General features: G+C 51.7%; 1 protein-coding gene across 1 annotated transcript; it reads right to left on the bottom strand.

Moving 5' to 3' along the window:
• Positions 1-1680: 1680 nt before the first annotated feature.
• On the bottom strand, positions 1681-23679 carry LOC120393928. The gene is made up of 8 exons (XM_039518386.1): positions 23522-23679; positions 16285-16438; positions 6129-6245; positions 4885-4992; positions 3637-3774; positions 2803-2844; positions 2693-2701; positions 1681-1814 (listed from the first exon to the last, which is right to left on the bottom strand). The coding sequence occupies exons 2-8, from the start codon at positions 16343-16345 to the stop codon at positions 1681-1683; spliced, it is 609 nt and encodes a 202-aa protein (XP_039374320.1). The 5' UTR covers positions 16346-16438; positions 23522-23679.
• Between the last annotated feature and the right edge of the window lie 837 nt (positions 23680-24516).

Here is a 24516-nt window from a genome sequence, read left to right as displayed (position 1 = left end):
CGCGTTATATGCGATTTCGCGTTATGGCGGAGTTTGACTGTATATTCCTCAGTGGGATCTGAGGAAAGTGGCCTGTAGAATTTGGTATTGGAGAGTTGTCTGGCAGCCTCCTTATGATAGACTCCTGAGGGTCACAACGACAGTCTGGACCTATATATAGAATGCTTCTGCCGAAGTGCACAGGCAGAAATTGTGGAAAAACAACATTGCTTGCCTCATAACCTAAGTCGTGCAGAACGCAATGCCATCCACAGCCTCAGAAATAACCCTGACGTGATAATCAAAGAGGCTGATAATGGAGGTGCTGTTGTCATCATGAACAGGTCTGATTACCAGAAGTCAAGAAAATCATTATTTATTGGGTGATTGTGAAACAATAACTCCACGATCCAAGGATTTTATTCAGTGACAGACCTGGAAACATACAAATTATAGAGCCAGCCACACTGAGCGGCATAAGGGCAGCTGTCGCTGTTGCTGCTAAAGCCAGAAATATCACAGCAAGAAAAAGCGTCCCTGTAATGCACATCCCATGTGGCCCCCTCCAGTGCACAGGGCTCCTCATTGGCAGGTGGCTGGGAAATATTCTAGCTTGGAAATTAAGGCGCTTTCTGAGGTGCTGGGACCTGCATGTCACAGCCCAGCCTATCCATGGGCCTGCTTACAAATCCACCTGAAAGGCTGAGTGCAGTTGGCATCATTCCACAAATTCTGCTTTCTTGGCTCAGTGTGAACACAGTCTTCTCCACCATCTTTCTCTGGATCATGATTGTTTAGCTCATTCTCCGCCCAGAACCTACGGATCAGAGTGTTAATGTCTCAGTGGAGAACCACAGTCAATTCCTGAGCTCAGTTCTGCTCTGCGGACTCTGTTGCTGGCAGGGGACCAAGACACCCAGCAATGACGCGGTGAAGTGATGCACCCCCCGGCCACCCCTCAGAGTTCTCCACAGCTCTTGTGGCCATGGTAACGAAGGGCTTCTGACGGCCGGGGGTAGCACCTGCCCTGCGCCTGACAGGCCAGCAAAGAGCCAAAGTCAGTGTGTGGCTCCAAATGCTGAGCAGCAGCAACTCGGATCTCAGTGCCCAGAACCAGAGCAGGTGGCACAGCACGTCCCAGGCACCCCCGAGATGGGAACGCAGGAACGGCAAGAGAGGGCAGCGGGGGTCAGTCATTAACTGCTCCCTGGCCCTGCTTATGGGCCTCGACCACAGCCCCCTGAGGTCACTCCACCGACTGCAGCTGGCTCCGGCCATGCCCCCGGCCCCACAGCCTCCCCGTGCCCAGCCTGACCGAGGGGAGAGCGCAGCGCAATCCCAAGGAGAGCGGGAACCTGCCGCTCACTCCAGACTCCCCTGGCTGCACTGAGTCGACTTGGGGCCAGACCCTCAGCTGGTGTAAATCCCTGTGGTTCATTCAAGTCAATGCCGAGTTACTCAGGGGAGGCTCTGGCCCTGGGTCTCAGTGGGCACTGAACACACACTCCGTGTTTAGGCTCCTGCTCTAAGCAAAGGGGCATTAGCAGAAATTCCTGAGGGGATTCACTGCTGTCGTGGCAGCACCCGGGGGCCTCTCTCAGGATCGGGCCCACTGTGCCGGGTGCTGCATAGACACCAGGGGCCGTACAGATGCTGCCCGAAAGAGCTTGTGACCCAACGTGTAAGAAATAATCACGTCTCTCAAGCTTTACTCACCCCCTGCTTGCGTCTGCTCTGTATTCTGTGCCATCCGCCCAGCGCCAGCTGCCTTCGGTCTCCCGGTCGTTGAGTCCAATCCAGTGATCTTGTCCCTGGGTCTCGCTGGAGAGAAACTCCTGCACAACACAGTTTGCAGCACGTGCAGGTCACCCAAGAGAGGCTGCAGGATGCAGCCGCAGCTGCCTGGGCTGAACAGATTTTGGGGGAGAGGAAAGGGCGTCTGGTGGTGTGAGCAGGGCACTGGGCAGCGGGAGACGCGGTGTCCTGCCTCCAACGCTGACAGTGACTAGCTGGGAGGCCCTGAGGGAGCCCTGGAGCAGCTCTGTGTCTGTGTCTGCATCTGTATCTGCCTGGGGCTAACAGCAGCGACCTGTCTCAGAACACTCCCCACACGGCCCCTCAGAGCTGGGCTGCGGCAGGTACTGACGGGCACCTCAGAGTTCACACCAGCCCCCTGCCCTTGCAGGAGGCAAAGCTCGGAGCAGAGAACTGGGTGCAAAGTCTGGCCCTGCCGGAGGGTGGGATTCTCCTCCTCCGAAAGTGCCGCAGAGGCCTGGGGTGAGGGGTGCAGTGGGCACGTGGGGAGAGAGGATTCTCTGAGAGGTGCATGGCCCCTTGCACACAAGCCTTCCAGTTACAAACTTCTAGATTGTCCAGCAGGAGCTCAGGCCTGGGGAGAGGGATCAAAGCTGGTCGTCACTGGGAAAGGTCAGGGGTTGCAGGAAATGCTACACTGGAAGTAGGAAAAATCAGAAATGAGCCTGACCCGAAATCCTCCTCCCCTGGCACCCGAGATCCTGGCTCTGTTCCTCTGCCCATCTCTGCTTTTAAACTGATGGGTGAATTCCCTGACTCAGGTACTAAGACTTCGCATCCTCTCCGATAGTTTGCCAAAAGGCACATCGCAGAATTGGAACCTCAGCTCCCACCTCCTTCTGGTGTGAAACAAGGCACTGACACATTATCCAAGCCCCTTGGAGCTTCCTGTGCTCACCTGTTCTGCCTGGGAGGAGACAGAGGTCAGGTGTGAGTTCCAAGACACACAGAATTGCTCGGCCTCGTCCCACGACTTTTTTCCTTTTGAAAAGTAATAGAGGTTCCCACCGTAAAACCTCCAGCCCCTGGGGAGCTTTTTCAGCATGTCACCTAGGAGCAGAGACTGAGGTGAGAAGCGCGGGGTAAAGTCACAGGGACACACGCAGGGAGCTCAGGGTTTCTAGTGCTGCATTTCCCCTGCCCTTGAGCTGCCCCAAACCCAGCAAGCTTCTGAATCCTGATTCTCCAGCATCACAATAAGTAGCTTTTGTGGCCACATGATGGATCCCAAAGAGCACTGCAGAAAGCAGACACCACGGGGTCATTCCCCCAGCACTGAAACGCAGCTGCATCTGGGCTGGAGCATGGGCGCTGGTCCCAGTGCAGAGCAGCACGGCTGTAACGGGAAAGGGGAGACTCACTGTTCAGCTGAGCTGGAAGGGGGAATTCAGGAGGGAGAATGTAGGTGCCCAAGGTGGAAGATCTCCTGGTTCTGTATCAACAATTTTCATTTATCATAAGTGGTGAAGGTCTTGGATCTTTTGCACTTTGGCACCTCCCCCAACACCCTGCAGGGGGCTCTGGCTCAGGGATGGTTCTGAAAGTAACGCCCCATACGCTGAAATGCCAGGGTCACTTTTTGCCTGTGAGCTGATGGGTTTGGAGCGTCTAAGAAGAGCTGACAGCTGGGTGCTCCCATTAGGCTAAGGAGGCCTAGGGTGTAATTTAACTCCACACCGATCACCACAGTGTGGGCACAGGTGCAGCCACCGGTGATTTTTAATGGAAGAGAACTCAGGGCTGGTGAAAGTCGCTGTGTTGTCAGCCTGGGAGCCTGAAATCCTATGTTCATCCTGAGCACCAGCAGAAACGGCACCAGCCAGCACTGCGGCTAGTACTTACTACAACGACCTTGCACTGCTGCTTGCGCTGCACTGATGTCCAGCCGGATCTGGATTTCTCCATACGCTGCACTGACGTTACCCAGCTGGGCTTTCAGCAGCCGGACTCCTGCCTGCGCTTCATCCAATAGCTGCAGACCTAGAAGAAAGTCACAGCGACGTCAGTGGAGATGCAGAACACTTGATTATCAGCACGTGTGGTAGAGCAGCACCTGCAGGCCCCTGTGTGCCAGGCGCTGTACGGACAGGAAGGGACAGTCCCTGCTCTCAACAGCTCACAGTCAAAATAGACGCGAGGTGGGAGAAATAAAGGATGATTTTCCTGCAGGGGAACTGAGGTGCAGGGAGAGGTGCCCAAGATCACACAGGAAGTTTGCAGCAGAGCTGGGAATTGACCCCAGCTCTCCTGAATTCTAGCCCTGTCCCCCCAGTCTCCCCAGCCACCTCTTCCCAATCGCTCCCCCCTTGTGAGCTGTGAGCGGGTCCCCTGCAGCATGGGGCAGAGCTGGGGCTGCAAGAACATCCATGGCCCCGAGCCCTGGCCCCAGGCTCCAGGCCGGGATTTTGAACAGCCCAGTGTTCAGGCGAGTTCTGTGCCGGGGTTTAGTTCAGGCCCATTTTCTGACTGGACGCTGAATAACCTGATCCATGGACGGGTTTGTATGTGCAGCCCTGTGCCAGACAGACAGACAGTTGTGAGACGTGGCCACAAGGGGGCGCTCTGCCTCCAGCAATGGGACTGTGGCAGGTACCCAAATTATTGGAGCTGCACAGGGAGGGCTCAGGGACTGGGGGGCAAATGGAGACCCACGAGTGCAGCTCCACTGACGTCCTGCTTACACCAGGGTCTGAATTCGGCCCTGTGTGTCTCATGAGCTGCATCCGTCTTTCCCGCCAATGCAACCCTGACAATACAGGGGCCAAGGCGAAAACTATGGAGCGAAGGGAGCAACAGTGAAAGGACGGAAGATGGTGACCACTAGACATCCTGCGTAGGAGCATGGAGCGGATGCAGCCAGCCTGCCACTGCCAGGAAGGGAGCTAGGAGGGAGCCTGGAGCAGCCACCCGTCCCTGGGAATATAGCTTGTTAGACAGGGGACGGGACCACCTGGCAGGGAAGTCTATGGAGGGGAGCAGGAGGATGCCAGGCACCCACCATCCCTGTAGGCAGGAGAGTGCTCAGCTTCCAGGCCAAGGGAGGGGAGCTGACCCCACCCTGATGCCTAAGACCCTCGTCCTGCGACTTACTGTCTGATCCCTTTGCTGACGCGTCCGAGGCGTTGTCAGGCTGCAGAGAGACTTGGAGCTTCTGCACCGCTTCTTCAACCGCTTGCAGCTTGCTCTGTGCCCGGAGATCTAGAAATCACACGTCTGCAGGTCAGCGACTGAACCGAACTGCAGCTGGAGACCAGCCGCGCCCAGAGAAGGAACATGCCCCGAGCGTGAGGCTGTTCTCTATGACGTCTTTTATTTTAATCTTGGACAGCTTCCCTCCCGAGGAGGGACACCGGCACAGCCAAGGCCCCGTTCAGGGCTCTCTCCTTGTGTATGTCACAAAGCAGTGACCTGGAGCGGCCGGCTTCAGCCGTATGAGAGGCGGCTCCCTCCTGCTCCTCGCCTGGGCCCGGCTGCCAGGGAGAGCGGCCGAATGTGCTGGGGGGAGGCGCGGCGGGAGAAGGACAGAGCCCCCCGCAGGTAACTCTGGCAGGGCGGGGAGTGCATGGTGGCCCTGGGCTGGGCACGGGGGTCGCTGGGCAGAGGAGACACGTGGGGCGGTCACGTGTCCTCCCCTTTAGATTGTGGCCCCCCAGCATGGGGAGGCACCAGTCATCTTTGCCACTCACTGCCCCTAAGGGACAGGGGCTTGTCTCCCCTCTCCTCCAAGAGCTCTCCACTCCAGCTCCCTGTTTTCAGCTGTTCGCTGGCTCCAGGGCAGGGACTCTTTGGCAGAGCAGGGAATTAAACCCAGCAGTGTGAGCCCCCAGACAAGCGCCCAAACCACTGGGCCGTCCAGTCTCTCCGTAGGGCATTTCAATGGTGCCATGAGGACGCCTGGGGCTGAGGCTCGTGCTGGTGATGTGTGGTCAGGAACGGACCCAGCGTGACCCTCAGGGTGCAGGTTGAGCATGTGGGGCTGCCACATGTGATCTGAAGTCCTGAGGTGATGCTCAAGCAGGATGAAGGTCAACCAGCCCATCCCTGACAGGTGGTTGTCTAGCCTGTCCTTAAAAACCTCCCGTGATGGGGGTTCCACAGCCTCCCCAGGTGACCTGTGTCAGTGCTGGACCATCGTTAGACTTAGAAAGTTTGTGCCAGTATCAAAGCAGCAGGGCAAGATCTTACAGCTCCATTCGAACTACCTGGAGCAGGAGATTTATTTGGGTGAAAACGTGGTCGATATTCTGCTGAAATATGTTCCCCTCCCCCAGTCGAGCCAGCTGGCCTGTATGGAAGTTGGCAAACGTTGGGCTTGGAGCTGCAGTTGAACTTACATAGAAGCGTCACAGCAAGGAGGGACGTGGCCAGGGCCAGACTCAGGAGGAGAAAGACAGCAGTGACGATGCCCTGCGCCCTGTGACGCCAAGGGACCAATGTCTGGGGAGGGTTTCCTTGAAGGAGAAGAAGAAACGTATCCATGGAAAGTTACAGCTCAACTGCCACTGACAAGGAAACCACCCATCAAATCCAATACCTGCTCAGCCTCCTAGTCCCTGACTGTGGTTAACAGCAACAGCGGAATGAGGCCAAATAAGGTCAGAACCGACCTGAACTCGAATGTGAAAAGCGACCCTCCTAAGTCAGGAGTGACTGTAGTGCCAGGCAGGTGTCCTGTGAGAGATCTGGGAGCAGGATTTCCCCCCTGCCTAAGCATTTCTTGAGAGGGACGTTTAGGGCTTGTGAAGTCCAGGCCCAAAGGAGTGAGAAAAGGAACCTGAAACAACTTATGAAATATGAACTCAACGAGGCAGTGAAATGAGGGGGAAATGATTCTGTGCAGGAGAAAAGTGGGGCTGACAGCAGCAGTGTGCTCAGAAGGGCCTTTCTACAGCATCCCTGTCTGATAACCCATCCCCAGGATGCTGGGCTCCTCCCTGCGAGGCAGCCAAGGGGCGAAGACTGTGTCTCCCCTGCACATTAAAGGGAGAAGACGAGAGCTGCATTCGAGCCAGGATCTATGTGTGGACAGAAGTAAGTGTGCTCGGTGTGCTCTGGATTTGGTCTCCTCAAGGTGAACGGCAGCTGCTTGGAGATGCAAGACTGTCAGATTCTCCTCTCCCTGAAAGTCTCAGCCTGCCGCACCCCCTCCCTGTCTGATCTGGGCCTCAGCCATTAGCTCAGGCTGCTCCCCCATGGGGTGTGGTTCCTGGAACCAGCAGACAACACTCAGATGCCCAGATAATCCCCTTACATTGCAGAAGTGGCTTCTCTCACGCTAACCAAAGGGTGACGTTGCCTCTCACTAATGTACTGAGTTTACAGTTCTCAGCCTTTCCTGAAACAGATTCTGGGAGGAGCTTCTCTGTCACTGAGCGCACACTACATTTTTCCTTATGTTTTCATAGAATCACAGAATATCAGGGTTGGAAGGGACCTCAGGAGGTATCTAGTCCAATGCCCTGCTCAAAGCAGGGCCAATCCCCAACTAAATCATCCCAGCCAGGGCTTTGTCAAGCCGGGCCTTAAAAACCTCTAAGGAAGGAGATTCCACCACCACCCTAGGTAACCCATTCCAGTGCTTCACCACCCTCCTAGTGAAATAGGGTTTCCTAATATCCAACCTAAACCTCCCCCACTGCAACTTGAGACCATTGCTCCTTGTTCTGTCATCTGCCACCACTGAGAACAGTCTAGGTCCACCTGTGATGAAGGGGAACTGCAAAAAACGGCTGCCCCAAAAGCAGTACTACGCGACCTCAAAAAAAAAAATGCCCAGCCATGGTGCAGGCCCTTGGAAAGCTGCAGCTGTATCATTTGGGGCAGCGCTTTACTGTGTATACTGACCTCTCTCCTCCGACGTGGTCACATCAAATGTAAGGGGCTGAGGCCAAGCTGCTGGGAACAGACACACCTGTTCAGAGGGTGGCCAAGGTCAAGCTGGGGGCTCTTAACCAAGAGAGCCCAAATTGCAGCCCTCCAAACTGGAGCGCTGGGAAAAGACCCAATCCCAGTTTAAACCCCAGGGGTATCAGGGTGTGTAGCGGGCCGGTGTGGCTCCCCTCCTCCCCGGAGAGGGTTGAGCCCCGGACACAGGAAGGGGCGAGGCTACAGCGTGGTGAGCCCGCCCCTCAGAGGGTCAGGCGGCGACCCGGAAGGATAAAAGCCGGGCCTTCCAGCCCAGTCAGTGCCCAGCCACTGGGGAGAGCAGACCTGCCTGAGGGAGTTCCTGATGGAGGAACTGCTGGAGCCCTGGGCAGCTGCCTGGACTGGCCAGAGAGCACCCTACCCCGCTACTGGGAAGACCTGCCGGAGCTTCCCCGCGCCACCTACGACGAGGAGCCCATAGGAGCTTCCCCGCTACCGTGCTGTTACCCCGAGGAACCCCCGGAGCACGATTGGCCGGACTTCCCCGGGGAACTACCCGATCTACCCCCCAGCCGGGTTGTGAGGAACCCATGCAGTGGGACTTCCCGGGACCAGACGCCGTGGACCAGGTAGGACCAGAGGGGGACATTGGAAGTGGCCCGGGGGCAGCTGACCTCAGTCAGGCTGCTGACCAGACCGAGCCCATGTCAGTGTGTTGCGGTCAGGATCCCCACTGACCGTCAGCGGTGACGACCGCTGTCTAGGGCCCCGGGCCGGGGCACAGTGGAGTGGGTGGGCCTGTGTCCCCCCTGCCCCCCCCACTCACGGGTGGCAGTTATCCCCCTCACCCTATTGCTCAGCCTGCCACAAGAGGCCTGAGCCCCTGTACTGTTCCCTGCTCAGCCCCTGCACCAGAGGGCCTGGGCCTTTCCTAGACTATTGGTACTGTTTGCAGCTCAGCCTTGCAGAAAAGGCCTCAGCCCCAACTGACTCTGTCTTTGTCACCTAGCCTTAAAGGGACAGGACCGAACCCCCGTGAGACCAGCGGGCCGGTGTGGCTCCCCTCCTCCCCTCAGAGGGTTGAGCCCCGGACCCGCCTGTTACTGGGTGGCAAAAGGGCCCCGGCTGCATGAACCTTCCCACACACAGCCTGCAAGCGCCATCAAGCACAACAGACCCACAGGAGTGGATGAAACTGGACTGTCCTGATGTAACTCACCCCAAGGAATGGGAGAGATGCTGGGGCACCCATGGAAACGTTGCTGGGTTCAAACTTCCCCAGGTCACCGGCTAAAGTGACCTCACTCATTTCGGTCTCGAAGGGGAGAGATGTGACAAAATGGGGCTGTTCTTAATGTTTCCTCTGAATACTGTGTGGGTGCCTCAGTTTCTAACCGGACACTCTGTCACCTAGCAACTAAACCTCTGTTTTACTGGCTGGCTCAGAGTCACGTCTAACTGAAAAGTGGGGGTATGTGCAGGACCCTCTGGCTTCCCCAGAACCCTGCTGTCACCGAGTGTGGGGGAGTCCGGGCCCGGCACCCCCGGCTTCCTGCAATTCACCATGACTCTCAGCCAGCCAGTAAAGCAGAAGGTTTATTTGGATGACAGGAACAGAGTCCAAAACAGGTCTTGCCGATACAGACAACAGGACCCCCTGTAGTTAGGTCCATCCGTGGGCCCCAGGTAGGCCACAGCCCCGTTGGGAATCCCAAGCCCCGTCGGGCGCCCCTCTCCATTTCCCAGCCAGCTCCCAAACTGAAACTCCCCCCTGCATCTCACTCAGCTTCCCCCCGGCTCCTCCCCCAGCCTCTGTCCTTTTTCCAGTGTCCCGGGCAGAGGTGTCACCTGGCCTCCAACCCCCCTCCTGGGGTCTCAGGTTACATGCTCAGGTATCTCCCTTCCCCAGTGCAGCTGTCCCAGCACAACTCCCCTGCAAACTTCCCAGGTCAATACTCCCCTCTCAGCATTCACAGAACCCAGCAAGAACATTCCCACTTCCTCACACCTGCCTGGGCAGACTCGCCTGGGAAGCGCACAAAGGGGCATATGCTACATGCTCCCAGAAGAGACCCAGGAGGTGAAGCCGTGTGAGCTTCTTGCCCTGCAGACAGTCTGCTCCATGGGAGAGGAGGCTCCCCAAAGTCCTGACTGGCTTTGTGGGGAGCAGTTCCAGAGCATCGCCCGGGGACTCCGTAACACCGTCGTCTTTGGAACCCCCCTTCAGGTAGTTGAAAGCAGCTATCAAATCCCCCCTCACTCTTCTCTTCTGCAGACTAAACAATCCCAGTTCCCTCAGCCTCTCCTCATAAGTCATGTGCTCTAGCCCCCTAGTCATTATTGTTGCCCTCCACGAGACTCTTTCCAATTTTTCCACATCCTTCTTGTAGTGTGGGGCCCAAAACTGGACACAGTACTCCAGATGAGGCCTCACCAATGCCGAATAGAGGGAATGACCATGTCCCTCGATCTGCTGGCAATGCTCCTACTTATACAGCCCAAAATGCCGTTAGCCTTCTTGGCAACAAGGGCACTTTGCTGACTCATATCCAGCTTTTCCTTTGTCGCAGCAGAGAGCCTAGCTGAGCTCGGTGCGGAGCTGCAGCTGCCCACTGAACCTCACATCCTCACCCGCACCCTCCACTTCCGTCAGCCCCGTCTCCCTGCCTGTCTCCTGACCCTTCCTGGGCGTCTTTCATGTGTTCAAATCCAGAACAGCTGCCACACGGCATCTGGATTGCACTGAAACCAAAGGGATAAACAACCCCCGGAACAGGCCCTTGTCCAGCTGACACCTGCACAACCAAACATAAGAATGTGAGAACGGCCAGACTGGGTCAGACCAAAGGTCCATCTACCCCAGCATCCTGTCTGCAGACAGTGACCAGTGCCAGGTGCCCCAGAGGGAATGAACAGAACAGGGAATCCATCCCCAGTTGCCCATTCCCAGCTTCAGGCAAAGAGACTAGGGACACCATCCCTGCCCATCCTGGCTAATAGCCAATGATGGGCCTATCCTCCATGAACTTATCTATGAACTCTGTTATGGTCCTGGCCTTCACAATATCCCCTGACAAGGAGTTCCACAGGTTAACTGTGCATTTTGTGAAGAAATACTTCCTTTTGTTTGTTTTGTTTGTTTGTCTTAAACCTTCACTTGGTGACCCCTAGTTCTTGTGTTATGAGAAGGAGTAAATAACACTTCCTTATTTACTTTCTCCACCCCAGTCATGATTTTATAGATCTCAGTCATATCTCCCCTTAGTCGTCTCTTTTCCAAGCTGAAAAGTCCCAGTTTTATTAATCTCTTCTCATATGGCAGGTGTTCCATACCCCTAATCCCTTTTCTGAACCTTTTCCAATTCCAATATATCTGTTTTGAGATGGGGCAACCACATCTGCACGCAGTATTCAAGACGTGGGCGTACCATGGATTTATATAGAGGCAATAGGATATTTTCTGTCCCTTTCTTAATGATCCCAAACATTCTGTTCGCTTTTTTGAAGCCGCTGCACATTGAGTGGTTGTTTTCAGAGAACTGTCCACAATGACTCCAAGATCCCTCTCTTGAGTGGAAACAGCTAATTCAGACCCCATCATGTTATAAGTACAGTTGGGATTATGTTTTCCAGTGTGCGTTACTTTGCATTAATCAACATTGAATTTCATTTGCCATTTTGTTGCCCAGTCACCCAGCCAAAACCCTGAGAGGGGCCCCTTGTGCTGGGAGCTTTAGGAAAACAGCCTGGTCCTTATCTCAGCACTTCCAGCTCCATTTGCTCCTTGTCCTTGGAGGAACAGGCTCCCTTCCCTCCCCATCCCCGAGCCCTGGGGAAAACCCTTCTCTGCTAACACAGCTACATCTCCCTGCCCCTGCTCACGGTTAGACGCGTGTGCTCGGGCAGGGAAGGGGCAGAGGGTAAGGAAAGGAGGTGTCACTGTGAAATGGGGGGATGAGAGGGAGCTGGTCCCCAGAGATGGGGGCTGTGAGGATTCGACTCTGGTGATCTCCTCCTGGGAGAGGCTGATGGTGGCAGTGAGCTGGGGAGGGGGAGCCTGGCTGGCTTTTATGGGGAGTGGGAAGGTTTTATGGGGAGTGGGGAGCTTTGCGAACAGGGGCTGCTAACAGGGAGTTTCGCAAGGGAGTTTGGCAGGGGAGTGGGAAGGGAGTGGGAGCCGCTCGCCAGCCCTAACCCCTTCCCCGTGGCTCCCCCCTAAAACCTATAAACCGAACCACATTCCAAAACTACTTTCCGTAAACCACCCTTTCACTAACTAGGTGACAATGCAGGCAGAAGCCCAGCAGCAGGGTGGGGGCTATCCAGTTTATTGCACTGACTGTCGCATGTATGATTACCTGCCCTGTGGGCGGGTGGCGTATGTGTGCAGTCGGTGCAAGGAGCTCCTGACCCTCAGAGACCATGTACGGACTTTGGAGGCCAGGGTGGCGGAACTGGAGGAGCTGAGAGAGGCAGAGAGGTATGTTGATGAGGCTTTCCGGGACACTGTAGAATTGTCCCACCTCCGCTTAGACAGCTCCTGTGCTGTTGAGGAGGAAGAAGGGCCCAGGGAAGTAGAGCAGTCAATGGGAGCAGAGGGAAACCTTCCCGTAGTTGGGACCCTCCTTCCAGATGGTGCTGGGGTTGCCTCTCGCACTGAGGTTACCTCTTCGGGGGAGGGAACTCCAGTTTCTAGGAAAAGGCAGGTGTTAGTAATGGGAGATTCGATTATTAGAAATGTAGATAGCTGGGTCTGTGATGACCGGGAGAATCGTATGGTGACTTGCCTGCCTGGTGCGAAGGTTGCGGATCTCTCGAGGCATCTAGATAGACTTATGTGTAGTGCTGGGGAGGAGCCGGTGGTCGTGGTACATGTAGGTACCAATGACATAGGGAAGGGAAGGAGAGATGTCCTGGAAGCCAAATTTAGGCTGCTAGGGAAGAGACTGAAATCCAGGACCTCTATGGTGGCATTTTCAGAAATGCTCCCAGTTCCACGCGCAGGGCCAGGTAGGCAGGCAGAGCTTCAGAGTCTCAATGCGTGGATGAGACGATGGTGTAGAGAGGAGGGGTTCACGTTCATTAGGAACTGGGGAAACTTCTGGGATGGGAGGAGCCTATACAGGAGAGATGGGCTCCACCTAAACCAAAGTGGAACCAGACTGCTGGCACTAAACATTAAAAAGGTTGTCGAGCAGTTTTTAAACTAGGAGATGGGGGAAAGCCGACTGCTGCAGAGGAGCGTGTGGATCGGACACAGACTTCTCTTAGGGGAGAGTCTGATGATAGAGAATCTCCAGGTTATAGTCAGGAGCAGAGGAATGAGAAGTATAATGTAAGGGCCGGATCAGATGATAAACAGTCACATAAAAAAGAATCTGGCACATCAGAAAAAGGCAGGCTAATAAACAGGGACAAGTTTTTAAAGTGCTTGTACACAAATGCCAGAAGTCTAAATAATAAGATGGGTGAACTAGAGTGCCTTGTGATAAAGGAGGATATAGATATAATAGGCATCACAGAAACCTGGTGGACTGAGACCAATCAATGGGACACAATCATTCCGGGGTACAAAATATATCGGAAGGACAGAACAGGCCATGCAGGGGGAGGAGTGGCACTATATGTTAAAGAAAGTGTAGATTCAAATGAAGTAAAAATCATGCTCTAGTAAAAATATAACAGTAGGGATCTATTATCGACCACCTGACCAGGACAGTAATAGTGATGATGAAATGCTAAGGGAAATTAGAGAGGCTATCAAAATTAAGAACCCAATAATAGTGGGGGATTTCAATTATCCCCATATTGACTGGGAACATTTCACTTCAGGACGAAATGCGGAGATAAAATTTCTCGATACTTTAAATGACTGCTTCATGGAGCAGCTGGTCCGGGAACCCACAAGGGGAGAGACGACTCTAGATTTAATCCTGAGTGGAGCGCAGGAGCTGGTCCAAGAGGTAACTATAGCAGGACCGCTTGGAAATAGTGACCATAATACAATAGCATTCAACATCCCTGTGGTGGGAAGAACATCTCAACTGCCCAACACTGTGGCCTTTAATTTCAAAAGGGGGAACTATACAAAAATGAGGGGGTTAGTTAGACAAAAGTTAAAAGGTACAGTGACTAAAGTGAAATCCCTGCAAGTTGCGTGGGCCCTTTTTAAAGACACCATAATAGAGGCCCAACTTCAATGTATACCCCAAATTAAGAAAAACAGTAAAAGAACTAAAAAAGAGCCACCGTGGCTTAACAACCATGTAAAAGAAGCAGTGAGAGATAAAGACTTCCTTTAAAAAGTGGAAGTCAAATCCCAGTGAGGCAAATAGAAAGGAGCACAAACACTGCCAACTTAAGTGCAAGAGTGTAATAAGAAAAGCCAAAGAGGAGTTTGAAGAACGGCTAGCCATAAACTCCAAAGGTAATAACAAAATGTTTTTTAAGTACATCAGAAGCAGGAAGCCAGCTAAACAACCAGTGGGGCCACTTGACGATCAAAATACAAAAGGAGCGCTTAAAGATGATAAAGTCATTGCGGAGAAACTAAATGGATTCTTTGCTTCAGTCTTCACGGCTGAGGATGTTAGGGAGATTCCCAGACCTGAGCTGGCTTTTGTAGGTGACAAATCTGAGGAACTGTCACAGATTGAAGTGTCACTAGAGGAGGTTCTGGAATTAATTGATAAACTCAACATTAACAAGTCACCGGGACCAGATGGCATTCACCCAAGAGTTCTGAAAGAACTCAAATGTGAAGTTGCGGAACTATTAACCAAGGTTTGTAACCTGTCCTTTAAATCGGCTTCGGTACCCAATGACTGGAAGTTAGCTAATGTAACGCCAATATTTAAAATGGGCTCTAGGGGTGATCCTGGCAATTACAGACCGGTAAGTCTAACGTCGGTACCGGGCAAATTAGTTGAAACAATAGTAAAGAATAAAATTGTCAGACACATAGAAAAACATAAACTCTTGAGCAATAGTCAACATGGTTTCTGTAAAGGGAAATCGTGTCTTACTAATCTATTAGAGTTCTTTGAAGGGGTCAACAAACATGTGGACAAGGGGGATCCGGTGGACATAGTGTACTTAGATTTCCAGAAAGCCTTTGACAAGGTCCCTCACCAAAGGCTCTTACGTAAATTAAGCTGTCATGGGATAAAAGGAAAGGTCCTTTCATGGATTGGGAACTGGTTAAAGGACAGGGAACAAAGGGTAGGAATTAATGGTAAATTCTCAGAATGGAGAGGGGTAACTAGTGGTGTTCCCCAAGGGTCCGTCCTAGGACCAATCCTATTCAATTTATTCATAAATGATCTGGAGAAAGGGGTAAACAGTGAGGTGGCAAAGTTTGCAGATGACACTAAACTACTCAAGATAGTTAAGACCAAAGCAGATTGTGAAGAACTTCAAAAAGATCTCACAAAACTAAGTGATTGGGCAACAAAATGGCAAATGAAATTTCATGTGGATAAATGTAAAGTAATGCACATTGGAAAAAATAACCCCAACTATACATACAACATGATGGGGGCTAATTTAGCTACAACGAGTCAGGAAAAAGATCTTGGAGTTATCGTGGATAGTTCTCTGAAGATGTCCACGCAGTGTGCAGAGGCGGTCAAAAAAGCAAACAGGATGTTAGGAATCATTAAAAAGGGGATAGAGAATAAGACTGAGAATATATTATTGCCCTTATATAAATCCATGGTACGCCCACATCTCGAATACTGTGTACAGATGTGGTCTCCTCACCTCGAAAAAGATATTATAGCACTAGAAAAGGTTCAGAAAAGAGCAACTAAAATGATTAGGGGTTTAGAGAGGGTCCCATATGAGGAAAGATTAAAGAGGCTAGGACTCTTCAGTTTGGAAAAGAGGAGACTAAGGGGGGACATGATAGAGGTATATAAAATCATGAGTGATGTTGAGAAAGTGGATAAGGAAAAGTTATTTACTTATTCCCATAATACAAGAACTAGGGGTCACCAAATGAAATTAATAGGCAGCAGGTTTAAAACAAATAAAAGGAAGTTCTTCTTCACGCAGCGCACAGTCAACTTGTGGAACTCCTTACCTGAGGAGGTTGTGAAGGCTAGGACTATAACAATGTTTAAAAGGGGACTGGATAAATTCATGGTGGCTAAGTCCATAAATGGCTATTAGCCAGGATGGGTAAGTATGGTGTCCCTAGCCTCTGTTCGTCAGAGGATGGAGATGGATGGCAGGAGAGAGATCACTTGATCATTGCCTGTTAGGTTCACTCCCTCAGGGGCACCTGGCATTGGCCACTGTCGGTAGACAGATACTGGGCTAGATGGACCTTTGGTCTGACCCTGTACGGCCTTTCTTATGTTCTTATGTTCTTATGCAGGGACTCCCATCTCTCCCCCTGTGCCCTTCTCCCGTTGGGGACTGGCAGGGGAGAGAACGCACTGGGAAGCACTGACCGAGCACCCTCGCCCACTGCCCATGGTGCTGTCTGGCCAGCACAAGGCTGAGCTCTGGGGACGTTGTCAGTGGAGCAAGCGATCGCTGCCCAGGACGCTCATGCAGAGACCACAAAGCTAAGGAGAGGCCAGCGGGAGTCCAGGGTCTTGTTTAGCCTCTTGTGCTTACCTTTGGGCTGGGGAGCAGCTTCCGTCATCAGCATGTTCTCATAGATATCCTCATCCGCCATTTTCCTGCCTTCGCGCTGATCCGAGCCCCGGATCACTGGCCTGTGGGTCCTTTCTGCAGCCTGCTGGGTTAGAGCCTCCCTCTGACAGCAGCCCTGGCCCAGAAATAGAAATGGGAAGTGATGCCTGGTGGTTGGATGAGGGAAGGAGGGGTAGTGGGAGGTGTGGAGATAGGTTATGGCTGCACGGGGGAGGGAGGTGGAGGAGGGCATGGAGGAGAGACGGGTGGATGAGGGAAGGAGGCGTGAGGGAAGAGGATGACAGCGCTCTGTTGGCAGCAGCTGGCCATAGGTGCTGGATCTAAGGGGGCTGCCGCACCCCCTGGCTGGAGGCGGTTTCCATCACATGCAGGGTTACAGTTCGGTTCAGTGGCTCTCAGCACCCCACTATTCACATTGTTCCAGCCCCCTGGGCCCAGCCTTTCATGGCCCCCTCTTGCGGGTGGGGCTCTGGTGGGAGCGTAAAGGCATCATCCCCGTGCACGGCGCGTGCGGTTGGCTGTTGGAGGTCGTGCAGCTGTTAGGCCTGAATAAAGATGTAGCACAAAACCAGTTGTGCCAACCTGACTAAAAATCAGGCTAGCAGAGGTCTCTGGGTAAACTCAGAGTGAAATACTGAAAAGCAGCATCGTCTTACAAAGCCCTGGGAAAGAGTAAGATAAGTGAGGGGGCTGGTGCCAGCTGTGTTGTGTTAAGACACAGTGTTTGAAGGACCGATAAGAAACACAAGCATCTCACAGTTCTGACTAACTCCCTGGTTTAGTGTTCGGTGTGTTTTTAACTCCCTCACATTCCTAACCTTTGGCGCTTGTTGAGATATTAACAATATAATGCTGTAGAGACTAGGCATGCGTATATATTAAAAGGTGTCTAATTTCTAGTTGTTAGACAAAGGGGGTGGATTGCTTAAGTAAATAATTTATGACGTAATAAAACTGTCTATATAAGCTATACTAAGCTGTAAAGGGGGGGCTGGTTCTTTTCGGATACGAGCTGTTCTTTACTGATACGTGCACTTGTCAATAAAGAACTTTTGATCGGACCTTGCTGGTGTTGCCTGTCTCTCTGCGGTCAGACAACGAACTACGCTGTTGGGGTTAGAGTCCCGACACAGCGGAGGGGCCGGGCCTGGGAAGCCTGGGCCCTCTCCTCCTGGGATACCCCAGCTCCGCCCCAGCCATGGCAGTCCTGCTCTGTGTCCTGGGCCCACTTGTGTTGTGGGGCCTCCAGCATCATCCTGCTGAAGCACGGTGAGGACAGGCTGGGGGCAGTGTGGGCCAGGCCTGCATCCTGCTGCTTGCCTCCGGACCACACCCCTTCCCCCCACTATGGCACCCTGGGCAGTCACCCACATCACCCGCCCCGAAGGCCGGCCCTATCCTATGGGCATCCACAACTGTCCAAATCTGCATCTGGTTCCTAATGTGACCATCCACGGGTGGGAGTTCTGCTGTCCAAAGAGACAGACCCTGCTCACTGCTCCGGCGGTAACATGGGATGAGAGGGGGCACCTGTGGAATCAAAGGTTAGCGTGTTACACAAGCACTCCTGGTGAGTATGAGCAGCACTGGTACAAGCAGCCAAGTGGGCACATGCCCAGCGATACACAAGCGCTGGTGGCTGAGCGCCAACATGACTTTGTAGCGTAGACACGGCCTCGGTCGCCATCTCTGGGGCTGTACAGGAGGTTTCCAGGAAGGACAAGCAGCCTTGCTGGCTTTTTCCTCTCCACTGATCACTCCCAGTTTGTCGAGTTTTGCTGGGAAACTTCCCCAGCCAGGCTGAGTTCGCCCTCCAGCTCCCTAGGTAAGACCAGTCCCCACATGCTCAGCTCTGCTCCGGCTGTTAGTCCAGGGCTGCTGCCTGCTGGGGGGTGTCTGGGCGCTGGGCTAGGAGACGACAGTTTGGAGCTTAGTGTAGTTGTGTAACCTGCACCTTGAGCCCTGCACCCCTTTGTGGGAGGAAATCCTGGGACCGACGCAGCCTGACTCCTGCCTGAGGAGGATCCCGGCCAGCAGAGACCAGCCCCTCTGCAGTGACCGAGGGGTCCAGAGTCAGCTCTGACCCTGAGGATCATTCATGGAGTTTGTGAGGGCACCAGGGAATTTGTTTTGGGGACCCCCTACTCCCTGAACTGTGTCCTCAAGCCAGGGAGTGACGGTTTGGGGATCTTATAACCTGCTGCTTATTAAACCTGTGGAAGGATTTACCACCTCCTCCCACTTGTGAGTCCTTTGGGTTGTACTGATCCCAGCCAGCCACACGGCCAAACCACTGCAGAGACGATCTTGTGGTCATAGGTCATCAAAGGCCCCAACAAAGTACGGTACCGACGGGCCACTGATCTTACATTTCATACATCAGGTCCCGTGACTGGGGAAAGTCACGGGTATTAGCAGTGTTTTACCCTGTTATGGTATGTTTGTCTCCTGTTTCATATAATTACTGATAAGGGGGCTGCGTGTGTGTTAAACGTCGCTCACTAAGAAATTGTCTGGGACTCTCTGAGCTGACTGGCAGCTGTTTTTAACCCCTACAGGCAGGGGCTGGTACCGTAGCTCTGAGCTTCAATTCTGTGCAATACGTTTCTTTTTTTTTTTTTTTTTTTAAGCCCTGAAAAGACAGATCTCAGGCCTGCGCTTCAGCAGGGAATTGTGCTGAGGGGCAGGGATGGGGGGTGTCACAGTTACACATAATTCGGCCTCCGCATCCCCCAGCCCATGGCATCTGTTCCCTGCTGCAGCATCACCACTGGTCCAGCACGGCCTGACTCCTGGCAGCGGCTTCCCCCTCACCTACCAGGTGAGTGGTGTCAGGGGCGGGCTGGCCCTTTTAGGGGATTTGGGCTCAGCCCCATCAGTGTGCAGTTATCCCCCACCCCAGTGGTGGTTTGGGATGCTGGCTGGATCAGACATCATGTGATGGTAGCCTGGGGTAGGGTCAGGGCTGCTTGTAAAATGGAGCCTGCTGTCTCACAGAGGGGAGACAAGGGGCTCGGAAAGATATAGGGGGCTGGTGGGAGAGGCCCAGAACCTTGCAAGGGGCTCATAGAGCTCCCTCACTCAGGAGAGCTGGTGCCTGGTGCCCTGATAGACGGGGAAAGGGCAGAAAGAGACCTGTGGAGGATCCAGAGGGGATCCTGGGAGCACCTTCCCCCACACTAGCCAGAGGGAAAGGCCTGGCTGGAGCTACCTGACTGAGGGCCAGGAGCCAACCCTTAAGGCCTGGTCGTCACTGCAGAAGAGGGACATTAACTTAGAGAATCATAAAACCATCAAGTTAGAAAAGGCCGCAAGGGTCGTCTAGTCTAACCCCTGTCAGGCTGCCAGGTTTGCTGTGTCTAAACCATCCCAGATAGTCAGCGAGCCTTTGAAACCCTCCAGTGATGGAGCTTCCATAACCTCTCTAGGCATCTGTTCCATTGTCCTACTGTTCTTACAGTGAGGAAGTTTGTCCTGAGATTTAATCTCGATCTGCTGTGCTGTAGTTTGAACCCATCGCTCATCGTCCTGCCATCTGTGGCAAAGAGAACAACTTTTCTCCATCTTTCTTATGTCAATCTTTCAAGTGTTTGAAGCCTGCTGTCATATCCCCCCTTAGTCTCCTCTTTTCCAAACCAAAATACCTAGTTCCTTCAGTCTTTGCTCAGATGACTTGCATTGCATTCCATCCCTCTGACCATCTGTGTCCACTTCTGGATACTCTCCAGCTGAGGCCTACCCAGCACTGGCTAGAGCGGTACTGTCCCCTCCTGTGACTTGCATGCGAGGCCTCTGTTACTGCAACCTAAAACTGCATTTGCTTTTTCTGCAACAGCATCGCATTGCTGACTCATGTTGAGGTTGGGATCCACCACAACTCCCCGATCCTTCTCAGCAGTGCTGCTGCCAAACCAGCTTCCCCCCATTCTGTATTTTTGCATTTGGTTGTTCTTCCCTATGTGCAGCACCTTACGTTTGTCTTTGTTGAATTTCATGTTGTTGTCTATAGCCCTTGATCTTAATATTAAACATTGGGATACATTTAATGTTAATAAGTACCCCTGTAACAATGTGTATGATTTTTGGGAGAACCTTTAAGGTCATATGGTAATGATGCTTCTCAGCTATTACCTGTGAATACACTTAAAGCTTAGCACAGCAGAGAAATATTGCAAACTTGGTCTGCTGTATAAGAAGGCAAACCGAGGTTCACCACCTCATGAATGTAATGACTGAACAAAGACTCCTCGTTGTTTTTGCTGATACAGACTAACACGGCTACCACTCTGGAACCTGTCACCATGCAAGGCACTGAATTCAGCCGTATGAAGTGGAAATCCATCAACTTCATGAAAAAACTCGTGCAGATACAGACACACATCATCTTCCTTTCCAAACGCAAAGAAATGGACATAATACCAAAGGACTGAAGGTAAAGAATCCATTACAATCAACACACCACACAGACTATGGTGAGAGATTGTGCCACACTCTCAAAGAAACTGCGGAACCACCTGATCAACATCCTAAAGAGCAAACCAGAGAGGATCCAGAATGAACTCTTATCTCCTTAGACTGACCTCACCCTTGGTAAAGCAACCCCCATCCTGTCATGTGTTTACACCTGCTCCTCTATTTTTCACTTCATGCATCTGAGGAGTGGGCTCTAGCCCACAAAAGCTTATGCCCAAATAAATGTATTAGTCTCTAAGGTGCCACAAGGACTCCTCGTTGTTTATGCTGATACAGACTAACACGGCTGCCACTCTGATACCGGTGGGATAATAATTCCCCCTAAACCCTTAAAAGGTAGGAGCCATTGAAACCTGGCCTGCCTATAGAACAAAACCACAGGAACGTATGGGGGTAATTCCTCTTTGTTGCCAGCAATCAGCAAGGATGTTTGTAAAAGGAAGGGATATTTTAAGCAATAATCTGCCACCTCAAAAGGGGTAGAAATACGTTCTGTTTGTCTTTCAGAAAATCAGGAAAAGCTGGTACCAGCTGAGGAGCAACCCAGAATCCCATGGATCTATTGTTGCGACAAAGATTGTGTTTTGTGTTTTATGTTTTGTCTTGTGTTGTTTGTCTTGTTGCTACCATTGTTGTGTACTGTGTCACAATGAAAAGTAAATACTGCATTAGGCAGAAAAGGCTTAACAACCATTTTATCTGTATTTCCAGAAACCAATGTTGCAGAAGGGCAGAGGTCAAGAAACGCCAGCCTGTTAACAGGGAAACATCCTGAGGGGTGGTAAAGGCACATTTAAAGGCAAAATATGCATGAGATACAGGGTTTATCTATTGGGGGGAATAAAAGGATGGACATAAATTTTTTTTTTAAGGCACAAAGTGAAATTACCAAGGGAAAAAGGGTATGTAAAAACATTGGTTACTCAATGACTAAGACGTGCCAATTGTTACTTCTTAGTCAACTTCCAGCATGCAAGCCCAGCTGAATGCGCCTGGGTGTTGTATGACACTGGATGTAAGGAAAGAAAAGCCATTGCCACACCTTCCCTGATTACTATAAGGGGCAGTACAGTAAAGGCCCAGTGAAGGCAGAGCTGCCCTAATACTATCTCAATGTGAACTACTGAAGGTTTTTGGAGTTCCCTGGCAGCCGGGGTGGGGGTGGGAGGGGTGGGGGTTGGGCAGCCTACAGAAAAGGCTCCCAAGAAATGCACTGAACTGCTTTGGGTGGAACTGGATTAGAAGCTGGAGTGCTAGATGCTACTGGCATAGAGGTATTGGCAAACAAACCAAGTTATGTTCATAAAGTAAATCATAATCTGTATGAGAATAAATGTTTCTGTCATATTGTAGCACTCAGGGGATGTGATTTTGACTTTCATGTACCCAAATTTCAATATAGTCAGTTAAACGTGTCTGTTGTAACACCTGTACCTCTTGGCATGGATTTAACTGCCTACAAACATTGCTTGTACACCCTGATTTACAGAACCAGCTAGAAACTGCAAAACAGGAAGGGCGCAGAGTCATGGTCACCATTCATCAGAATGCGGATGAAATTAAACTGGTATTTGCCAGAATTGGCCAAGACCTGTCACACCACTGGTGGGAAGTGTTATTGGGATGGGCCCCCAATGGCACACCCTGAATTTGGCCCTACACCCCATCATAGTAATCTTGGGGTCCCAGTCAGTCGTAGTTTTTGTTACCAGCCAAATGACATGCTGGACCTGGCGCAAAATCCAGCAGTTGCAAGTCCCCTGACAGATGAGTCAGTGGTTACTGTCACCGGCACTCGTAGTCCCGGGAAAGGAGGTTAAAACGATCACTTGTCAGTTTCTATGCTGGTGTGCTAAGTATGGGATGCCAACAAGAAGACAATTTTCTTGGTCTCGGTGGAGAGCCTTGAGCTTTCGTTGGATCTCAAGGCAGGTGCATCCAGAAAAGGTGTGGCGACAACCATGTAAAGGCCCCCTTGGGTGAAAGGTGACCTTTAAAGAGGGGAACTGTACGGGGGGATTTTGGCAAACAAGTAAAGTGCCTGAAACCACTATGGCTTATTGCTAAAAGCAGCCAAGGCAGCAGGCCGTAAAGTGGCCATGCAGCAGACTTAGTTTGACCAAGGCAGGAGGGGAGGGGGTTTTGGGTGCCACAGAAAGGGCAGTTTGACCCCATGTCCTTCCTGAGAAGAATTGTGTTGAAGTTGCTGATGCAGGCGTTTTAGAGGAGCAGGATGTGCCCTCAGGAATGTGTCTTTCAGGGTCTCAAGGGTGCAAACTCTGGGAAAAAGCCACACCTGGTTAATCCATAATTAGAAGGAAACCTCTTGCTGGACCATTGAAATTGCTTGCTGAACAAGTTTTCTTTAAGGGACGTGTCATTTTATTATAAATAAGGGTAAAATGTTTGAGGTAGCGGGACTCTTTGTGATGTCCTGTTGTGCCAGCCATCTAGCAGTCGGACAGTCACGTCTCCCCTGATTTATTTACTGACACCACCTCCCACAGAGTAAACGTTACCAAGAGCTTTCAGTTGAAAGAACCCCGGGTAACACCAGGTCATTACTGAAGATGTTAAACAACACTGGATCTAGAACTTGAGTTAACAAACTTCAGGTAAAATCCTAGTGAAGACAAGGCAGTGTGTAGTTTTCATATGAGTTGTTAGCAGGTCAAGTTAAAGCCTGTGGAGGTGCCTAATAACTAACGTGACAAATATGACCTACCTTGTCTCCATGAGGTTTTAGCTTGAGTTAAGGGCAAACCTTTCTTCCCATCCAGACGAGACCATCCAGAGCTCAGGAGCGCTGCAGGGGACTGCTTAGCATGGCGAGAAAGACTTTCAGTTAATATTAGAATCTTTTGGTTAAACCCAAATGACAAAATCTCCTGCCACACAGAGTACAAAGAGATCCCGAATGCATGTTATCTTGATGTTAACACTAGGCTGGGGCGGAACTTGGTTTTAACAGGAACCCCCCCTTTCCTCCTCTGAAAATATTTCTCACGTTGGCTGAGGATGGAAGCTATCTTAGAAAAACCTCCCGATGCAGTAGGGCTGGGTTCTGCCCTGCTAATCCACACTGGGTTATACCGTCCTCCACAAGCAGCCTCACTCATTTGAAGGGGACCAGCTGCAAATTAAAGGATTTCTCATACTGAGTAAAATTGTCAGAATCTCACCCTCTGGCTTGGTCTACACTACAGAGTTAGACACTGCGGGTTTCAAAGTTAAAATCAAAGCCATGAGAGTGTTGAAGAATAGTCACTACGTCAGATGTTATCGATTCCAGGCTTTGGAATGCCGGAGTGAGAGGTTCTGAGAGGGGGCCTGCATCATGGCCCAATTCTCCTAGACACTTAGCCAAATATTGCTGACCCACAGCATTAAGTACCCTCAAACTAGCTCCCATTCTGCCTAATAAGATTGCTCCCAAATCTCGCTTCTTCCTCTTGATTACTGAAGAAGTTGGAGGCAACACTCCCTTTAGCCACACTCTCCCGCACAAAAACAGCAGAGAGATATAATGGGCACAAGGGGCACACAGTGTGGCAATAGATAATCGAGGTGGCATTATTGTTTTACAGAGTATTGCAGATTTATCATTAGACTTCTAATTATATCCTTCTTTACCACAAATGGTCCTACTTGGTACCTGGAGGGTGATGTCATTACTTGCATCTTTCCCAACCCTAAGTTCGAAAGGAGCTTTAAATGTCC

This window comes from Mauremys reevesii, unplaced genomic scaffold (genome assembly GCF_016161935.1).
Source record: "Mauremys reevesii isolate NIE-2019 unplaced genomic scaffold, ASM1616193v1 Contig38, whole genome shotgun sequence".
NCBI lineage: Eukaryota > Metazoa > Chordata > Testudines > Geoemydidae > Mauremys > Mauremys reevesii.
The sequence above is the reverse complement of the archived record's forward strand: the minus strand, read 5'-3'. Positions and strand labels throughout refer to the sequence as shown.

Coding starts and splice junctions, on each gene's coding strand:
- LOC120393928 (XM_039518386.1), bottom strand. CDS start 16,345: ATGGCGGATGAGGATATCTATGAGAACATGCTGATGACGGAAGCTGCT. Junction 3,775..4,884: donor GTCAGCAAAGGGATCAGACA/GTAAGTCGCAGG, acceptor ACTTTCTTCTAG/GTCTGCAGCTATTGGATGAA. Junction 2,845..3,636: donor AGCAGTGCAAGGTCGTTGTA/GTAAGTACTAGC, acceptor CTCTGCTCCTAG/GTGACATGCTGAAAAAGCTC.